At 36.4% G+C, this 19,703-nt stretch overlaps 1 protein-coding gene across 1 annotated transcript in view; it reads right to left on the bottom strand.

The window, feature by feature from the left end:
* The window catches only part of Ascc3 (activating signal cointegrator 1 complex subunit 3), a 293,210-nt gene that overhangs the window by 26,424 nt on the left and 247,083 nt on the right, over positions 1–19,703 (bottom strand). Inside the window, exon 37 of the mRNA XM_038339034.1 lies at positions 1,451–1,675. Within this exon, the coding sequence (XP_038194962.1) occupies positions 1,451–1,675 (225 nt within the window). The remainder of the gene's footprint in view (positions 1–1,450; positions 1,676–19,703) is intronic.

The following is a 19,703-nucleotide window of genomic DNA, read 5'->3' as shown; positions in this document are numbered from 1 at the left end:
GTAAAATGTAGAAAGTCAAGATCTCTCATAATTCAATCTTGTCAGTGTACATCCTTCATCAAAATCTAATTCCCTGTGGTTTCCCCCAGTCAAGGGCAGCTTCTTTCTTGCAGCTGTGCTGGAAAACCCTGAATCATCTTCAGTTATACCTGCCTGCTAAAAATTCTTGTCCATTCACCCTGCTCTTTAAAAAAGTTATTCAAGGACCATTTAGGATCAAACCAGTTCTCATCTACCAAACCTATACTATTCCTCATCTCACTCTAGAGCATTCAAGGTATGGAAACCTCATTGATAGGGTTTTAAACTCTACTTTGTGTTCATGATGATATAAAAAACTGGTAGAGTACTCTTCATTTAAATTACATCTCAGCAAGGGTAGATTTCCATTATACATTTCAATAAAACAATACTGCAACAAATACTTTGCATTGATTACAAAAGGAGATAAATGGGTCTAGGTGACATTTATTACTTTGGATATCAAAACATTTACAAGATATAAAACAGGGGAACAGTTTTCACTATTTTTTTGTGGGTTTAGAAAGTAACTTTTTTATGAAAATTCTGTTAACATGAGAGTACTACTGTTATCTTCAAGTGAGTTATTGAATATTTGAGAATACTGATAGGTATTACTAATATCACTAATGAACCAATGCTCCAATGCTTTCCCTCTTTAGAGCGAAGTCTAAAATCCATATTTAGCTTTGGCTCCTCTCTGCATAGGATACTACTTTCTCCATAATCTCAACTTCTACCTCTTTCTGTGCTATTTCTATCCATCTCTTTTCAATGTTTTTCAATAGCCATTTTGATTTTCTAAGTAAACCAGGTGGTTTCCTACAGGAAAGTTTCAGTAACTGCTTCTCTGTGGAGAATATACCCCACCCAGGGCTCTATGACTTCACCTTCCCCACTCAATTTTAGAGACAGAGTTTCAGTAGGTAGCCAGGATATAGTTCACTTTCTATATAGCTCAGGTTGGCTGCAAACTCAGAGTCCCCTGTCTCTGCTACTGAAGTGCTGGGATTATAAATGAGTGCCATGACACTTGCCTTGACTTACATTCTTTACTAATAGCCTTTGACATCTTCAGTCATTAAAATATGGATATATTCTCTATGCATATAATGTTCCGGGCATACACTTCTCCTTCAATACATTCTGGTTAAATGTGACTGAACTGGTTTTAGTTTTTAGTTTTTTTTGAGACATGATTTCTCTGTATAACAGCCCTGACTGTCCTGGAACTTGCTTTGTAGTGTAGACAGGCTGGCCTCAAAGAGTGCTGGGATTAAAGGCATGTGCTACCATGATTGGCTGTAACTGGTTTTATAACTATATTTGTTTTTCCTTAGAAAGGTATTGATTTGGCTCACCAGGTATTTCTCAACAAGGCTAAAATAAAATAGTCATATGTAATAAGATATCAGAAAGGCTGTCATACCTGACATACTCTGAGAGCTTGGTCTAAGACCGTTTTGGTATCAGTGTCATAATCTGGGCAGGGCAGCATGGCTCGGCTGAGATGTGCCTGAAGCAAGAGATGCGCCTTGGTGTGAGGACTGTCAAATGAGTGAGGATTTAATTCAATGGGAAGACATTTCGCCAATTCGCTGTTTGTGTGGTCCTCATTGTGTCTTACTGGCAAGTCTGTGTACTCTTCTGCATCCTGTAAAACAAAATAAATTACAACTTAATGATTAAAATCACAATAATTAATGTACTTCTCAGTGATATTGTGATCTGACAACTGAACCCAGGGCATCGCACATGCTAGGCAAGCACTGTACCTTTTGATTAATACACTAGTTTTGATTATTACATTTTACTTGATGATGTTTAAAACATGATTTATAAAAACCACAAATAACCATATCCCTTCAAGCCTTATTTAACTTAATACAATCATTAATATATAACCAAAAGTAATAATGTATATTTGAAATTCATGAAGACTTGCTTGTTTTAAAAAAAAAAAATCAGAGGATCTACTAGGTGCTACATTATTATGAGAGTGGGGCCACATCAGTGAATGAGAACCTGTGTTCCGTAAAGTGTAATGAATGCTATGCTATGCTAAGAACAGAGCACTACAGAGTATTCCAGTTTGGACAACCTACTTCTTTATGTATTTTTTATGAAAAGTGAGGCTTTTGATCTTTCAAGAGTGGGACACACAAAGCAGTGCTGGAAGAAAAAATCAGGAATGGAACTAGTGAGGCGAGCAAAGGGCATAGAACAGGATCATCAACTAAAAACTCATCATCAAAATATTGTGTACTAAATGCTAATTTATTAATCATTTTTTTCAGAAACTTCTATAGGTACTTATGACTGACATGATAGAGACAAAAGCCTAAAAGTAAGTAGCATGTTCCATTAAAAGCAGATTTATCTACTTACTTAAAATATTTTTGTGAATAGAAAAATCTTCTTTTTTTTTTTTCGTGGGGGAAGCGTTTATTTAGTTTACAGATTAGAGTCCATCACCAAGGAAACCAGGACAGGAGCTCAAGGCTGGAAACCGAAGGCAGGAACTGAAGTGGAGACCCCAGAGGAAAGCTGATGACTGGTCTGCTTTCCTGGCTTGCCCCTTTCTTATCCAGCCCAGGTCTACCTGCCTAGGGATGGCACTGCCCACAGTGGGTTGAAGCCTCCTACATCAAGTAGCAGCTGAGAAACTGCCTCACAGACATGTCCATAGGCCAACCCAACATCTTCTTCATTTAATGTTCCCCCTTCCCAGGTGACTGACTGTAGGCTTGTGTCAAGTTGGCAGCTGAAGCTGACCATGACATTCCGTACTTCTCAACTATGACGTGTAAATCACTCTAAACCATAACCTCCTCTTTGTTGTTTTTCCCAAGATCTAACATTAATAAAACATATTAATGTATTATAAATATAGTACAATTTCTAAAGTCCAATAATCTTTAGAAATTCCAACACTTTAAGACTTCACTGTCTCGTTAAAAATCCAGAGTCCTTTAATTGTGGGCTCCTGTGAAAAATGTTACTTCTCTTATTCCAAGATGGAAAAACCTGAGATTCAGCCTACTGCTGCCGATATGAAAGTTCAATTCCATCTGTGGCATCAGGGATGGGTTAATGTTACAAATGGTTTCACAACATTTGGTTAACATGGAAAGAACAAAGCATATGAAGCAGTGACTCTCAAGGTACTGGCCATGGAACACTTGATATTTAGGAATCAAGCTAGGTGAGCCTTACTGTTGTCTAGCATACAGTGTAGAGACTTTCCAAGATGTATTCTAGACAAGTGCAATCTAAGCAGACAAGGAGATGGAGTTGTAAATCCACAGAGATGAAGGTAGCTAAAGTTTATGCATTACTACTAGAGAAAATAGATACCAAGGGTGAGGAAATGGAGAAGGTGTGAATATGAGCTCTAGAAATCGAAAGGAACTCCTCTTTGAGTCTCCATCAAAATATTGTCTAGACGACCTTCTCACAGGTTGGAGAACAGTTGAGCAGTACCAGTGAAAATAATTTTATGGTTTGGGTTCACTACAACCTGAGGAACTGTATTAAAGGGTCACAGCATTAGGAATGCTGATAACACACCTGTCACATGACTTAGTCATCTCATTTTTACAACGTACCCAATACACAGCTACACAAAGTTTGTATGCAAAAATTGACAACATCATTAACATTGACAGGTGAAGAGATAAACATCTGTGTTCTACATGGAAGCAAATCTGCTACTCAATGAAAAGAATTAACTATCAATACTTTCCACAACACAAGTTAAATCACAACAGAATTACGCTACATGAAAAAACAGAACCTTTTCCAAAGAGAGTATACCCTAGGGTTTCAGTTACATAGCACTTAGTAAATACAAACTAATCTATAGTAACAGAAAGCATACTGATGACTGCTAGCACTTAAGAGTTGGAGAGGCTAATGTTCACATACATGCAAATAAGATAACATTTGTTTTGAAATTGTGGACTTCTGCTTATAAAACATGACAGAATGATGAAACAGTATCCACAGGTTTTATTTCTTGGAATTCAATATTGTAATAAAATCCAAGTATTCTATTAAGTATGTGTCAATACATACTATGTACTCAACTTTCCAGATATAGTATTTATATATAATATTTTACATTTAAAAATTTTCATTTTCTATTAAAATAAAAAATATATTTATGTGTGTGTGTCTTTGTGAGTACTAAAATATGAGAGGAATGATTGTAGTGTTAGATCCTAATGAAAAACATTAGAGTATTGATAGGAATAGTCCTACTTAAAAACCTTGAGTAAAATGAATTAATCTAAAGAAGCAACTGTTGAACACCTACTTCATGTCACTGCCAGCTTCTGGGATAAAGAAGCCTCCCAGTAGTGCCTAAAGACTATTAAATCAACTGCAGGCATACATGGAAGACTGAATGAAAGACAAATGTGAAAAGGAGATAACTGGAAAATCCGAGTCCAGCAAGGATATGTGACCCAGTTAGAAGAGCAAAGTTGTGTCCTCAAGAAAAACGTAGTTAGGCTATAAAGAGATATGAAGGGAGAAGTGAAGAGGGTCCAGAGAACACTGTCCTCTAATGGGAAGGAAAATGGTGAGGCTAAGAGAGTGAAAAATACATGTGAAGTTAGTTTTAATTAATATAATTTGCTGAGTAACTTGAATATTATGTTATATTCCTTTAAACTATAATAATTTGAACAAATGTCAAATTTCTTTTCAAATTTTGTCTTGTAAGTTGTTGCACAACACTGGCCTTTTGGTTTCCTTATGTAAGAAGTATATATCAACAGGTAATATGTTGCCTCTAATTTAATCTTGGTTTTTTTTTTTTTTTTTTAGATTTATTTATTTATTATGTATATAACATTCTGTCTTGATGTATGCCCCCACGCCAGAGGAGGGCGTCAGATCTCAGTACAGATGGTTGTGAGCCACCATGTGGTTGCTGGGAATTGAACTCAGGACCTCTGGAAGAGCAGCCAGTGCTCTTAACCTCTGAGCCATCTCTCCAGCCCCAATCTTGGTTTTCTTTATGAAAGCCAATTCTGTTCTCTTCTTTTTGAAAGTCACCTGTCAATAAGGAAAGACCAACTACATATTTGTCTTAGTTAGGTTTTCTATTGCTGTGATGAAACACCATGTGCGGTTTATTTAGCCTACACCTCCATTTCACTGCTTATCATCAAAGAAGTCAGGACAGAAACCTGGAGCCAGGAGCTGATGCAAAGGCCATAAAGAAATTCTGCTTACTGGCTTGCTCAATATGATTTCCTCAGCCTGCTTTCATATAGAACCCAGGACTATCAGCTCAGGGATGGCATTACCCACAACAAGCTGTCCCTCCTACATCAATAACTAATTAAGGAAATGCATACATCCTGATCTTATAGAGGTATTTTCTCAGTTGAGGTTCTCTCCTCTCAAATGACTGTAGCTTGTGTCAAGCTACACCAAACTTTCCAGCACAATACTGTTTTGTAACAGTTAAATTTTAGAACAGAAGCACTGTCACCCACAGGCTGACCTATCATCTTGTTCCATCCAGATCTTTATCAGCAAGCCCTCTTCATATTCCCTGTCTTGACAACTGGTATAAGGGAAAACAAACAAACAAACAAGTCAAGGGCAGATAAGGACGAATTTGGCTCAGAAATCCAGGTGCTTTTTTCCATTCTAGGATATTAAAATCATATTAGGAAAACAACTTATACAGATGAATAGTTACTGGAACTGTAGTATCAAGTGCTGCTATTGAGAGAAGAGTGCTGAAGAAGATGGGATGTGTTAGAAAGTTTCCCACTCTGCTCTTGACTTGCGACAATTTGCAGGAGAGAATGAGAAACTATCTGCATTCAATGAGAATAGAAGGCAAAGAGCAAATAACAATAAAATAAAATTTAAAAAAGGTAGTTAAAGATGGTATGAGTTTGTGCCTCCAGGAGAAGGGAGATGATAATGTGTTTAATAGTAGAGAAGGTAGGAAACAAGGAGCAACACCGTCTGTCAAACACACAAACTCTGCTGACAGAGATGGCACCAATCCAGGCAGTTAGGTATAAGGTTGGAAAAAAAATTAGATTAAGGCCTGTACAACATGATAAATGTGTACTGACATTTCAGATTTTTCAAAACCATTGTTACTTCTTATCTTTTACTGAAAATAAAAATGTGGTTACTCTTTTATCATTGAAAAACAAATTGGATCTCTAGGTTTTGAGTATGAGGAAGATGAGACATAGAAATTATTTAGAAAGATCAATTAAAAAATGAAAATTATAATCAAACTGAAATGCTAATTAACAGTATTTTTAATTAATATTGCTAATTGTCCAAATAACCATTTAGATTTATGACACAGATTCACATATACAATAATGCAAACACAATTTACTTATAAACATATATAGCTTCTTCTTCTGTGATGGGGGAACTCTTCTATAATAGGCCTTGATTTACCAGTTCTAAATATGCAGACATCTTTCTGGAGTGCCTGTCATCCTGATATTCAAAGGAAGATTTTGTTGTTGCTGCTTAGCGAAATGATCACACTTACAGGACAATCTGGACCAGGTTTCACCATAGAGCCCAGGCTGCCTGTGAGAGCTTGTGGTGATCCTGCCTTGGCCTCTCCTGGGTTATAATTAGAGTTGACAGCTTCAAGGTCAAGCTAGACTAACATTTTTGCTTTTCTTTTTAAAACAATCTTATTTTACATTCCCAGTTCCCTCTCCCTCCTATTCTGTTCTCTCCACCTTCTCCCAACCCCAACCCCCATCCACTCCTCAGAGAGGGTCAAGTCTGCCACAACACTTGAGGCAGAACCAAGCCCCTGCTCCATCTAGGCTGAGCAAGGTGTCCCTCCATAGGGAATTCATTCAGTAGGGATGAATACTGGCTTCACTGCTAGCGGCCTCACAAACAGCCAAGACTCACATTTTGTAATATTAGGATATACGAGTGAGCTAACTGCCTCATTTGGTATTAAAGAAATAAAGATGTGCTCAAATACCAGCCAAGAAACTCCTGCTGTTGAAATGAGAAGATGTGTATCTGAGCAGCCATGAGTACACACATGCCTTACTGTGCTTCAGGCTTGAGAAGTTATTCTGGTAACTTTGGCTTTTTTGGTTTTACTTCCCAATCTCAGAATTCCAATTCCATGTAAGATGTGACACCAGTGTTCTCTAAACTGTGCCAATTCTTCCTGAATGGCCCGATTTACTCTTTAATCCCTTCTTCTCCAGGCTTGTGAATGTGCTCATTGCCAGGAGTATCAGTATCAGAAGAGTCTGAGAACAGCTGAGTACATTTCAGGTTGAGAAAATCTTCTGCAGTGCAGCCACCCAAGTTGTACACAGGGTGGAACGACTGTCAGTGCAGGCTAGCCAAAGACAGCCGTTATGTAAACAGAGCACCATGGTAAGACCTCTTATCAGTACAGAAAGCAATCTTTCTCAACTAAAAAGATCTAATTTCTTTTCGAAATTTATATATATGCTAATTAATAAAATTATAAGTAAATAAATACAATAGTAAGGTGTTAGTGTTTTGAATAATTTTACCAAGTGTATATTTAAAATGTGTTATTGCTACACAGTGGTAAACAAAATCAAATGGAATGATGTAGGCTGTAGGAGTTTCGGACCACAGATAAACATAAAAAGGGGGGAATGATTCATGAGAAAATACTCTTTAAAAGACAACATTACCACTGTGCTTCAAACATAAGTTACGGCTACATGTACGCTTGCTAACAGCACAGGGCCAAAGTACCTTGTCCACCTGGTTTATTAGGTACAACGTGTCTCTCGATTTTCAGTTTGACACAGACTTCACTTTTCACCAAAAGAGTTATTTAGCTTATAAATAATTATAAAACATAAAATTAACAGAAATTTCTGTAATTATCTACAGTAAAAAAGGCTTCATCATTTAAGCTGTTATTTCCTTTGTTGATTTTTCAAGGTTGGGGCAGCACCTGGGCATGAAACTAGAATATCTCACCTGAAAGGCAAGCACTCTACCAAGAGCCCAAACTCCAAAGATCTTTTCTTTTCTGCTCAATGTTTAAATTAAGTGGAATTCAAAGAATGTGGTAAGTAATTCATTGTCTTAGAGCTACACAACTCAGCTGGGTGGATGGTATGGTATGGGGCAGTTGAGGGATGAGTGACCAGGAAATTGATATAGAAGGTAGATCTTCAGCTCTGCTGTTTGAAAACTATGATTCTTTCAGAGACCTACTGTACCCTTGAATCCCAAATTCTTATCTTAACTTGGGGCTTGATATGAGGATTCAATGTGACAGTAAAAACTTCCTGCAAGTGTGAGTTATTATAATAATGACTTTGATCTCCATATCTGATATCACACATGATGTGAAGTGACTTAGGAGTCAGTTACTTGAGTTTTGTTCTATAATTTTCAGGTATGTATATTTGTTTATAACTATGTAGATATATTTTACCATCTCAGATCAGCTTCCTTTTCCTGCTGAATTATCTTGTTGGTCACTCAAATAATTACAGAATTGTAATGTCATTCAGTCACAGAAAACATTGGTTCTTTCAAAGAAAATAATTTCCTGTTACAAGGGATAGTTAAAGGATATTCGGAAGTTGTATCCTCTTAAAGTATAATTTGATATTGTGGGCAAGCAGATCTCTTTTAAATAGATAATAGTTCAATGTTGATAAAGGTACTTGTGTGGGTGACAAGGTAACACACTGTTCTGGGCACCTCAGTGGAACTAACTGAAGACACCGTGTAGACAGGAAAAATGAAAGAATCATTATCTTCACATATTCAGAATAGTCACGTAATTTGGAAACCTTACATGGTTTCCTAATCAATACTCAAATGGCATGATGCACACAAATGAAAAGTTATTACTGATTTTTAGACCGCTGAGTAAAAGTATTACTGGCTTCTTGCTGCTGTTGCTGGTAGACTGATAATGGACCTCAGAAGTCGAGTTAAAACGAAGGCTGAAGACAACTGCTATTTAATCCACTACTGCTCTGTCAGACCCTGCTGTGAAAAGTCATGCATACTTGCTTGTTGGATTCCCTTTCACAATTTTCTGAGCTCTTTAGAATGTGACATGCTTGCTTCACACTTTACTCACCTCCGATGTCCCCACAAGTGTTTTATTATGATGGATGTTTTAGAAAACTCACAAAAGGAATTTTTAAAAAACACAATTTAGATTGGTTAGAAAAGCAACAATCCCAGGATCAGCAGAACTAGGAAAATAATCAAAATTCCTGGTTAAAAACAAACAGTCCAACAAAAACTCTTTCTAGACACTTCTTCAGCAGGACATATAGAATAATTATCTCCAAATTACTCCTCTAATTTTAAACAAGTTGTATAATTTCCTGTGTGTGATCACTGACTGTAAGGAAGGTTCATTTTCTTATCTACATCATGTAGGTAATTAAAGGAAATTGAATGTGGGTAGTGAAGCTTTTATGTAACAGGGATTGAAGCTGAATGGAGGGCAGCAAGGTCAGTGGAGTCCATTATATTTTTATGTGAGAGGCTGGTTGTTAGCCCTGGCCTTGTTTATTTAGAACAGGCTGGACAGACTACTAACTACAAATCTGTATCTCTGATTTGCTCAGCTGTCTTTGAATAAAGACATCTTCCACTGCAAATGCTAAATGACAGTGATTGACAACCTGTGATGAACTCTGCTTGCAACCCCCTGCTACTGTTTTTAGATTAAAAAAGAAAGAAAAACCAGAATGAAGAAATGTCTTTCATAATTACAAATGGTTCCTGCTGTTCTTTCAATACTTTTCAATTTGCCCTTGTTCATTACAAACCTCAATCTGTTCTATAGCCCCCTCTTACACATAACATAAAAATTTAAAAATGCATGGATGCTGCTACATCTTGTTTCTGAATATCTATACTGATTTTCAGTCTATAGGAGATATACATTCCTACACAATGTTTCTTTCTATGATGCCACACAACTTGCTTTTCTACTACAACAACCTGATAGGTCTGTCCTGAATGAGAGCTTCTAGCTATTAGTAGGCATGGGCTCTGGCACTTTTATTTGATTTGTAAATCTCACATGAACTGTGGCCCTTAAAAATCTAATGCTTAAACACTTGTAACATCACTAAGGTCTTTTCTTTATTAACAAATGTATGTTTGAGTAACACACAGCTTCAGTAGTAATATGTGTGCTTTATTTCGGCAGACAGAGCTGGAATGGGCACCTGCTTGTTCTTCTGTAAACCTTCAGTAGCAGTAAACTAGTTCTTTTACATCACTGCACAGACTACTACTGCCTGTACTCACTACACTGCAGAGAGAAGGGCACTTGCACAGTGGGGATGGCAGTCTAATCAACGAGGACTAAAGCGTTATGCTATAACCTAATCTCTGTCATGGGAAAAGGAAAACTTAAAAAGTTAATGAGTTCTAGACTTTAAGTAGCACTTGATTAATTTGTAACATTCTGAGGTGTTAAAACAAAGCAAAATTAGTTTTCTCACATTCCAGCGCTGTCTTTTGGCCACTGAAGCTTTAGAAAAGCATTTCAGTAAATTTCCCTGATAGGGACCCTAATTGTTTGCCTTCAGAAGTACTAAATTAATTGGGTAGTAGGTATTTTATAATACCATTTGCAAAGTAAGCTCATATTTACCAAGCCAGAAAGGAGATAATGTGCCTTCTGATATCTTTGCCTGTTACTTCAGATTATCTTTTATTCAGTTGCCAATAGATTAAAACTGTAATATAAATATTTTCATATATTATCAAATACATTATACTGATTCAACACAATTTGTACTTTTATTAGGAAAATATAGTCAAACTGAATAAGTAACACACTATACTACTAGATGCATACTGTAGAGCTGTGGAGCTTCTAAAATACAAGACATCAAAGCAGACTTACATAGCATTTATAGTGATCACAAAACTCAGTGCAAAATAGTACACAAGGAATGAACCTCACATTTCAGTTTCAAGGAAAAAGCAAAAGAACCCTATGTTACAAAAGATTACAAAATAATAAAATTAATAAAAAGATTTAACTAAATAACTTAAGTAACTACTTAAATAACTTATTTCACTTTAATAAAGCATCAAAATAACAAAGATGGAAAGTATAAACATTGATGACTATAATCATGATTTCTCATAAGCTCTACTTGTGTCTTTTCAGATTTATCTAAAAACATGTGTCCGATTTGTATCACTGTCTTAAAACTTATAGACTGATGTCTAGGTGCCAGGCAATTTAGGGCATAAAATCATTTGCAAAAATAAATATGAACAAGAAATAAACAGCATACTGTCTCCACTGTAAGAAGGACCACCTGGTTGACAGCTGGATTTTTGAGGGATCTTACAATAGTGGGCAACATCAGTTCTGTTGTACTTAAAATAATTTCAGTGGGAGGTATTCCATCAGAAACTTCTATTCCCCAGGATTTATAGCTAAGTCCTTAAAAAATTGCTCTTTGATGAAACTTGAAAAAAAATTTCTCAGTTTTCAGGGATATAATAAAAATGCCATATTGCTTAATAAAGTTTTGATATTTCCTTTTTAAGAAAGAAAAATCTTGAGGTTTAAAACATAACAAAGGATACTGAGATTAAGAGCAATATAGGGTAATTAAATAAGCTTAAAACACATAAAACAGCCTATCTATAACTGTGAAATAAATTATTTTATCACCCTCCCTCTGCTCTGACAACTTTAAATATTTATTAGTAGTGACCTTTTCTTTCTGTTTCTCTCTCTCTTTTTTTTCTTTTGAGTCACGGTCTAATGTGGTATAGGCTTGGGTATAAAACCTGGACAGCTTTGAACTCCAGATCTTATTTCTGCTTCCTAAGTGTTGGGATTTGAGGTGTGTACTATCGTGTCTGGAAGAGGTGTCTTTCCTTATACATTGTATTTCATAACATAAACAAGAAATTGAAAAAAATTAAGGTGAATGATACTAAGGGATATCAGTAAAGTATTTCTAATTTGTTAAATAATTTCAGAGTATTTTTGTTTTAGGATTTAAGAAATATATTAACAAGTTAGGTAAATCTAAAAGTGAAATATCAACATTAGTGAAACATATGAGAAGTATTTCAAGGCAATATTTAAAAGAACTACCAAATAAGTGGAACAAATACTGTGCAACAAATGAAACAAGAGCCACGGAGGTCAAGTTAAGAAGATACCAAGGCAAGGTAGACGGAGGGATGTTAGAAACCATCTAGGTGGGACTCAAAAGGAGAGGCATGAGATGGGCTGAGCGAACACACTGTGTTTAAGAGTGACAGAGTCTAGCTGAAGAGACATAAGATATAAGACAGTTCTTTAGATGCATACTGTAGGGTTGTGGAGGACAGAAACAGTACTTTGAAAAAGAAAGATTAGGAGATGAGTCCTATACATTAAAATAAGAAACAGGAAGATCTTGTGAGATATTCTGTTTGGATGCAGGCTAATGAGAACCCAGACAATACTTGAAGAATAAATTCCCACAAAAGGAAGAAATTTCAGAAAGAAAATTAAGAAGGAAGAAATGAATGAAGTTGGTAATTGGCTTGGTATGGGAAGCTGTGGAAAAGGAAGGAGGAAGCAATCCTCTTGGAAATACAAACAACTACCCTGCAAGGGACTGTGACAGCAGTAGCAGAGACTTTCAGCCTTCTGGGCACTGAGTCTAACAGAAGGATGATGGGGGAGGTAGCAAACAGAACTGTGTAGGTGTAGGTGAACAGAGACATCAAGTTTGGTGTATGGCATGAGACTTGCCTATCTAGAGGCAGTATTTAAACTGTAGTAACTGTGGTGCAATTCTAGAATGCAAGCAGTCTAGAAACAAGTTTGGAGCATGACACAGGAAGAGGCAGAGCCAGAAACAATGTGGAAGAAAAAGAAATGGCTATGATTTGTAAGTACATTTTCCAGAGAGAAAATATCAAAGTAAGCATGGTTGTCAAAATGTTATAGAATGGGAGAACGTGTACTGAAAAAACACTCTATCACCGGTCCTGAAAAGGGTGCTGTGAGCCTCTGAAAGAATCTGGGCCACAACAGTTCAGAACACAGGAAGATAACAAAAGGATGGAAAAGAATTTGGAGCAGCTGAGGTCTCCCCCTCTCTCCAGTCCTTGCTCCCATTTTCCCTCACTCCCTCTCTGACTGGCAGTGAATGGAAGAAAGGAAGAGAGTAATTGAAGGAGGATGGGAGAACCAAATAAAGAGGCTTCCCCCCATATTAGAGGGTTAATGACAAACGGATAAGAGACATTTATTCCTATATTTAAAATCATTTGAAGTCTTTAAGAAACGACACCAAGAGAATTATCAAGAAAATTACTTCCATAACATACTTAAGGGGGAAAAACAGCTGGGTTCTCATAAGCCAGTGTCTGAGAACCTAGGTAATATATCTTACGAATACATCATTTTTCTGTCTCCTCTTCAGTTGATGGACTGACTTGGGTTGTTTCCAATTGGGAAAAATACCTGCTATAAACATTTGTGTAAAAGTTTGGGCCCGAATATCCAGCAGTTCCTGTGGGTATATATATCTATGAGTGAAGTTGGGGTGCTATGTGGTAACTACTTAATATTTTGAAGAACAGCTGACCATTTTCAAAAAATAAATTGGCAATTTACATTCCAAACAGTAATGCTTGGGAGTTGTAATCTCTTTCCATATTCTCCCCGACACTATTTATGGTATGTCCTTTTGGCTACACCACTGTATTACAGCATGGGATACACTGCATTATGGGTTTGGTTTGCATTTTCACTATTAATTAAAGATGTTTAAATCCTTGCTCTGCACTTACTGGACAATTGGGGGAAATATCTATTCAGATCTCTTGTTAATTTTTTAATTGAATAACTTATCTTTTACATAGAGATTATTTGTTTTACTTATTTTAGATACAAATTCCTTTTACACATACATATAATACATAATTTTAACTATAGATTCCATATATGAGATAAGACATGTATAAATGTTCTTCTGAAATTTTCTTACTATAATGATTTCTAGTTGCATGGATTAAAAGTCCCCAAAAAACAGATTCTTGGTATCCAGCCCAAAGTGATGAATATTTATGTCTGCATCACTCTTTAAGAAGACCTCTCACTGGTGAGATGGTCTAGTAGGTGGACAACAGTAACGGCCCCTGTCTCCAAGTCTGGCGATCCCTAGGACCTGCATGGCATAGGAAGCCAACTCAACTCCCAGAAGTTGTCCTGTGACTTCTACATGGTAACATGGTGCATGTGCCCCATCCCCCATTCCTCACTACACACACAGACACACACACACAGTCACCACTCCCATTCCTGTTTTGACTATTTCCACTATGAAATTGTTGGGTTTTATTAAATGTTGTCCCTGTTTCCTGAATGATTAAATGATTGCTCTTTGTTGTATTAATATTCTTAGTTAATTCACTAGGTTTTTAGATATTAAATCAACCTTGCATTCACTGGTAGATCATACTTGATTAGGGTAGATCATCTTTTCATGATGATCCTGGATTTAATTTGCTGAGGGTTTCACATCTGCATTCATAAGGCATACTAATCTACACTTCTGGGGAAAGATTTATTTGGTTTTGGTATTAGGGTACTTTTAGTGTCATAAAAATATGTTCAGAATTGCCTTTTCCTCTCATATTTTTCAAAGATGGGGTGGATGAAAATTTTTTGAATATTTGACATGATTCACCAACTTCTGAGGCTTTCCCTTTCCTAATAAAAAGCTGTTAAATGGCTTAATTCAATCTCTTTCTGGGTTACCTCTATTGAAATATTTTGTTTATTCCTATCACTCTCATAGTTTATATCTTTTTGAAAATCCATTTCAACTAAGTTATATATATATTTGAGGGGGAAATATATATATTAATACCCATGTAATTCATATGATTTCTGAAGTTGTCACAGTCAAGTCATTTGCTTCACTACTGTCAAGCTCAATGTTTTATTTTTCTTTCTTTCTTTTTACCTAAAGTTTTGAGAAGTTTATCTTCACAAAGAATCAGCTTTTGTCTTCTGCTATGAAGTGCTTGTGTCTGAAACAATTCATTTATGATGAAATCTCAGGGAGGCACCACGGAGGGAACTAGATGATGGAACTAGAGAGGTCAAGAGTAGGAGAGATCAGCACTTTTCTAACAAGACTCTCCTGCCATGTGAGCACAGAGAAGATGGTCATCTATCACCTAGGAAGTGGGACCTTCCCAGACAATCTGCTGACAACTTAATCTTGTCTTTCTCATCCTCTAGAACTGACAGAAATAATTTTCTGTTGTTTACTGCTCACCTACTTCAAGGTATTTTGGTACAGCAGTCTGAAAAGATTAAAATTTTACAGCTGATTTTCTTTACTTTATATTCTATGTTTTATTCATTTAAACACTGATCCTTAGCGAATGTTTCTTTCTGATGGCATTTTTTTTTTTTTTTTTGCTTTTCTTCCAGCTTTTTAAAGTAGTGAGTTGGATACTGATTTCAACCTGCTCTTAAATAAAGGGTTATATAACTAGGGTTTTATTTACTTATCTATTTTGTGTGTGTATACTTCAGCATGTGCCTGTGTGGAGGTTGGAGGACAAGCTGCAGGAGTTAGTTCTCTCCCTTATTATGTGGTCTCAGGGATTGAATTCAGGTTGTCAGGTATGGCAGGAAATGCCTTTACCCACTGAACCAAATGGCTTGCCCTCATTAGGACTTTATAAAAACACTGCTTTAGTACATCATAAAGACTCATGCACTATGTTCTGGTTTTCATTATTTTAAAGTATTTTCTAATTTCTATTATGAATTCTCCATGAGCCTATGGTTGTGTGGAAGTGTTGTTAAAGTCCAGGTGTCTGCACATTTCTTAAATTCTTCCTGCTAATGTCTTACAAATTAATTTCATTGTGTTTAGAGAGCACACTTCTTATGATCAAGTGTTTTCATCTGGGGGGCTTGCTTTTTGGTTAAGTCCGTGGCTGGTTCTGAAGATTGTTCAAGTACATCAGAGAAAAATCTTTATCTGTTACACTCTACAGAGGTCTAGTTGTTTTATACTGGTGTTGATTCCTCTTTGGTGTTATTAAACAGTGACCCAGTCACTGCTGAAAATAAAGCTCTGAAGTTGGTCAAATCCAAAAATGAAGCAAAGCTTTCACTCTCAGAGTGTGTGTTCCAAGAAGGGAGATTGGTTCACTTCACTAATACTGCCTGGGATAGAGCTTTTTGCAAGGTTTTGGAGGAAGTAATGAGAGATACTAGACCCCTCCTGACTACAGCACCTAGAAGTATTGTTTCTCTTAAAAACAAAAACAAGCAAACAAAAAACAGCAGAAAATATTAAAATCCTCTCACATGCAAAAGGACAATAAAAGACATTTGGAAAGCATAGTACATAGATTTTTTTCTGCAGAAATGCAGGGAAAATATATAACCATTCCGATGATAACTGAAGGTAAAGTACTTAGCTATCAAAGTATTACGGGAAGTTATTAAGAAAATTGATAACTTCTTGAACTAGAGTTTCAGAAAATAATTTCTATTATGTGTTAAACCTTAACCTACAGTAAATGGCACAGTTATAATTACACTAGACATTTTGCCCTTTCAAAAAAGTTCCTTTAAACAAGTTTATTTGGTTCAATTTTTGTTACCAAATAGATATGAAGTCCAAATTTTGCTGACTAAAAAAATAAGAGAGCTTTTCATTATAGCTTTCAGATTTGTTTCCCAAAGCAAAGCATTAAAACAACAATAATATAAATATAACCCCTCCTCTCCCTTCCTGCATTTAGTATAAAATAGACTCTAAGTAGACTCAGTTTAGTTGACTTTTCCCATGGACTAGGACTAGTATGTTTAATTTTTCAATGCTGGCTATCCTTAGGTTATTGCAGTCTTATGATGATGATAAAACAACAAAGATTTCAACTAATTCAGTTGAGAATATGATAGAAATTCTGTGCATTATATAAAAATAGACATTAAATACAAATAATGTCTATTCTAAAAGCTTACAATTCATAAATAAGCAAGCAATTGCATAATCTGTATTGCAGAATTGCTAAACTCCATTTTAAAAACCTGAAAGTCTTAATACAGCTTTCTAAAAGACACAATTACTAAAATATCTGAAAGCTAAGTTATAATGTGTGGCAAATAAATCTATATACTGAATATAGGTGAGTACAAATGTAACTATTGGTTGTTTTAAAGGGTTATTTATTTGTACAGTATGAAAAACTCATCCAGTAACTAATGTAAGCAGATGCTGAGATCCACAGCTAAGCACTGGGCCAACCTCTCAGAGTACAGTCATAGAGGGAGGAGGGATTATATGAGCAAAGGGATCAAGATCATGGTGGGGAAACCCACAGAGACAGCTGACCTGAGCTAGTGGGAGCTCACTGACTCTGCACTGACAGTTTGGGAACCTGCATAGGCCCTGTGAATGTGAATGACGGTTCTGTGGCTTGGGCAGTCTGTGGAGTCACTGGCAATAGGACCAGAATTTATCCCTAGTCCATGAACTGGCTTTCTGGGTCCCATATCCTATGGAGGGATACCTTGCTCAGCCTTGATATGGGTGGAGGGGCTTGGTCCTGCCTCAACTTGATGTGCCAGACTTTGTTGATTCCCCAGGGGAAGACTTTCCCTTTCTGAGAAGTGGAAGGGGGGTGTTTTGGGGATGAGGAAGGTAGGGAGGGAGTGGAAGGAGAGGGGAGGGGAACTGTTGCTGGTATGCAAAGTGAAAGAAAAACTTTTAAATAAAAATAATAATAAAAAAAGGTTGAACACAAACACAAAAAAGAAAATCTCAATAAATTCTGAACTATCAGAAAACTTGTAAAATACAGTAAAACTGGTGAAACAAGGTAAGTTCTTAAAGCGACAATGTTAACAACTTGTTCCCTGGAAATGTCTAATTAACAAACATCTCTGCATACAGCACATGAGATCTGTGCTATAGCACTGAAGGCAAAAGAGATAGTCAAGTGCACTGATGGGCTCCTACGAGTCCTGAACAAACAGCTTGGGTACATCTTCATGTGCTGCTTTATAACTTTAAAACTATGAATGTGCTATCTACAATGATGAAGACCTAACATTAATTATTTCCTTAATAAATTACATTTTATTTCTTTTAATTCAGTGATTAGAAAGTTTATTTTAAAAACTCAATTTAAATTCACAAAAACAGCTTTATTTGAAGTAGAAAACATATGGTTTCTGTTGTGGGAACTCCTTCAGCGAATAGTCTTTAAGATACTGGCCCATTTTGGGCATGGTCTCATGTACTAAGACAGGTGAAAAACTGTGTGGCCCTCTTTGTTGTTGGATTCGGTTCCAGTTCCCAGTGCACGCAGAGGACTTCAGATTGCTACCCTTACTGTGAGTTTATAACCAAATAAATAAAGCTTTGCTATACCTCATCCTGGGCTATTGTAGAGCTCTTTGGTATAACTACAAATTGGTGTCCAATGTGGGGCCCGAACCCATGATCCAGAGATTTGCATATTTATACAATTTTATGATATTTATATTGCACTGTATATTTCTACCTCTGATAAAGATATAATATATATATATATATATATAGATATAAAATTTACATTTTGAGGCCACTGTCCTCATTTGCTGCACATTTGTTTAAAGATTGTTTAATGTTTTTAATATGAAACCTTAGTCTTTAACCATTTGGTATTAAGAATTAGAGGTTAATAATCATCCATGTTTGTCATACTTATAGTTAGACTAGTCAGGTTCTTTAGATGCACAGAGACTGCATTTCACATAGAGAGGTAATCTTCAAACAATTCAAAGAACTGTAGAATATGATATTTAAATAACTTTTGTTGGTGTAAGGCACGATTGCTCCTGGCAGCACCGATCTATTCCTGAGAGAATGTTGGGCACAGAAGACACTCCACTTGGAGCTTGTTTTCTTTTTGGCAAAAATGGCCTTTGGGCAAAGAACTGCCCCTGCTTCGATTACTGACAAAACTCACTGTGACCATACTGGATAAGCAGGATACAAGCAAAAAGACTGCCAAACCTTGCCAAGACAAAATTCTTGTAAGAGAATTTTTCAAATTTTCCTGCCTCTGAAAATGGTCTGTCAGATACTATAGGCCTTAGTCAAAATTGGTTGTCCCAAGATTGCAAATGAGACTTTGGGTGATTGCACATGTAGGTGGTTGTCTCTGTCATTTCATGCACCTTTTGGAATTTGCCTGATTGCACTTCCTGTTTACTCAGGTAGTATTATTTCCCTTCTCAGGTCTTTGATGGGGTTAAAGACTAGATTGTCATAGTTATTTTCCTCTCATGACTTAGCCAAGCCATTTTTAATGTAAGACTTAGACTCCCTAGGATAGGATAACATTAAAACATTTAGCATGTTTCTTGTTTGATGCTGTTCATGCTGGTTGTAATTCTATTTTTTTTTTTTTGGTTTTTCGAGACAGGGTTTCCCTGTAGTTTCTAGAGCCTGTCCTGGATCTAGCTCTTGTAGACCAGGCTGGCCTCGAACTCAGAGATCTGCCTGCCTCTGCCTCCCGAGTGCTGGGATTAAAGGCGTGTGCCACCACCGCCCGGCTGTAATTCTAATTTTATATATGTTTTTGCCTCTTCTTTTTTCCTGAACAATACTTGATATTCTTAT

Source organism: Arvicola amphibius, chromosome 8 (assembly GCF_903992535.2).
Source record: "Arvicola amphibius chromosome 8, mArvAmp1.2, whole genome shotgun sequence".
Lineage (NCBI taxonomy): Eukaryota > Metazoa > Chordata > Mammalia > Rodentia > Cricetidae > Arvicola > Arvicola amphibius.
This window is presented reverse-complemented; position numbering and strand designations above follow the sequence as displayed.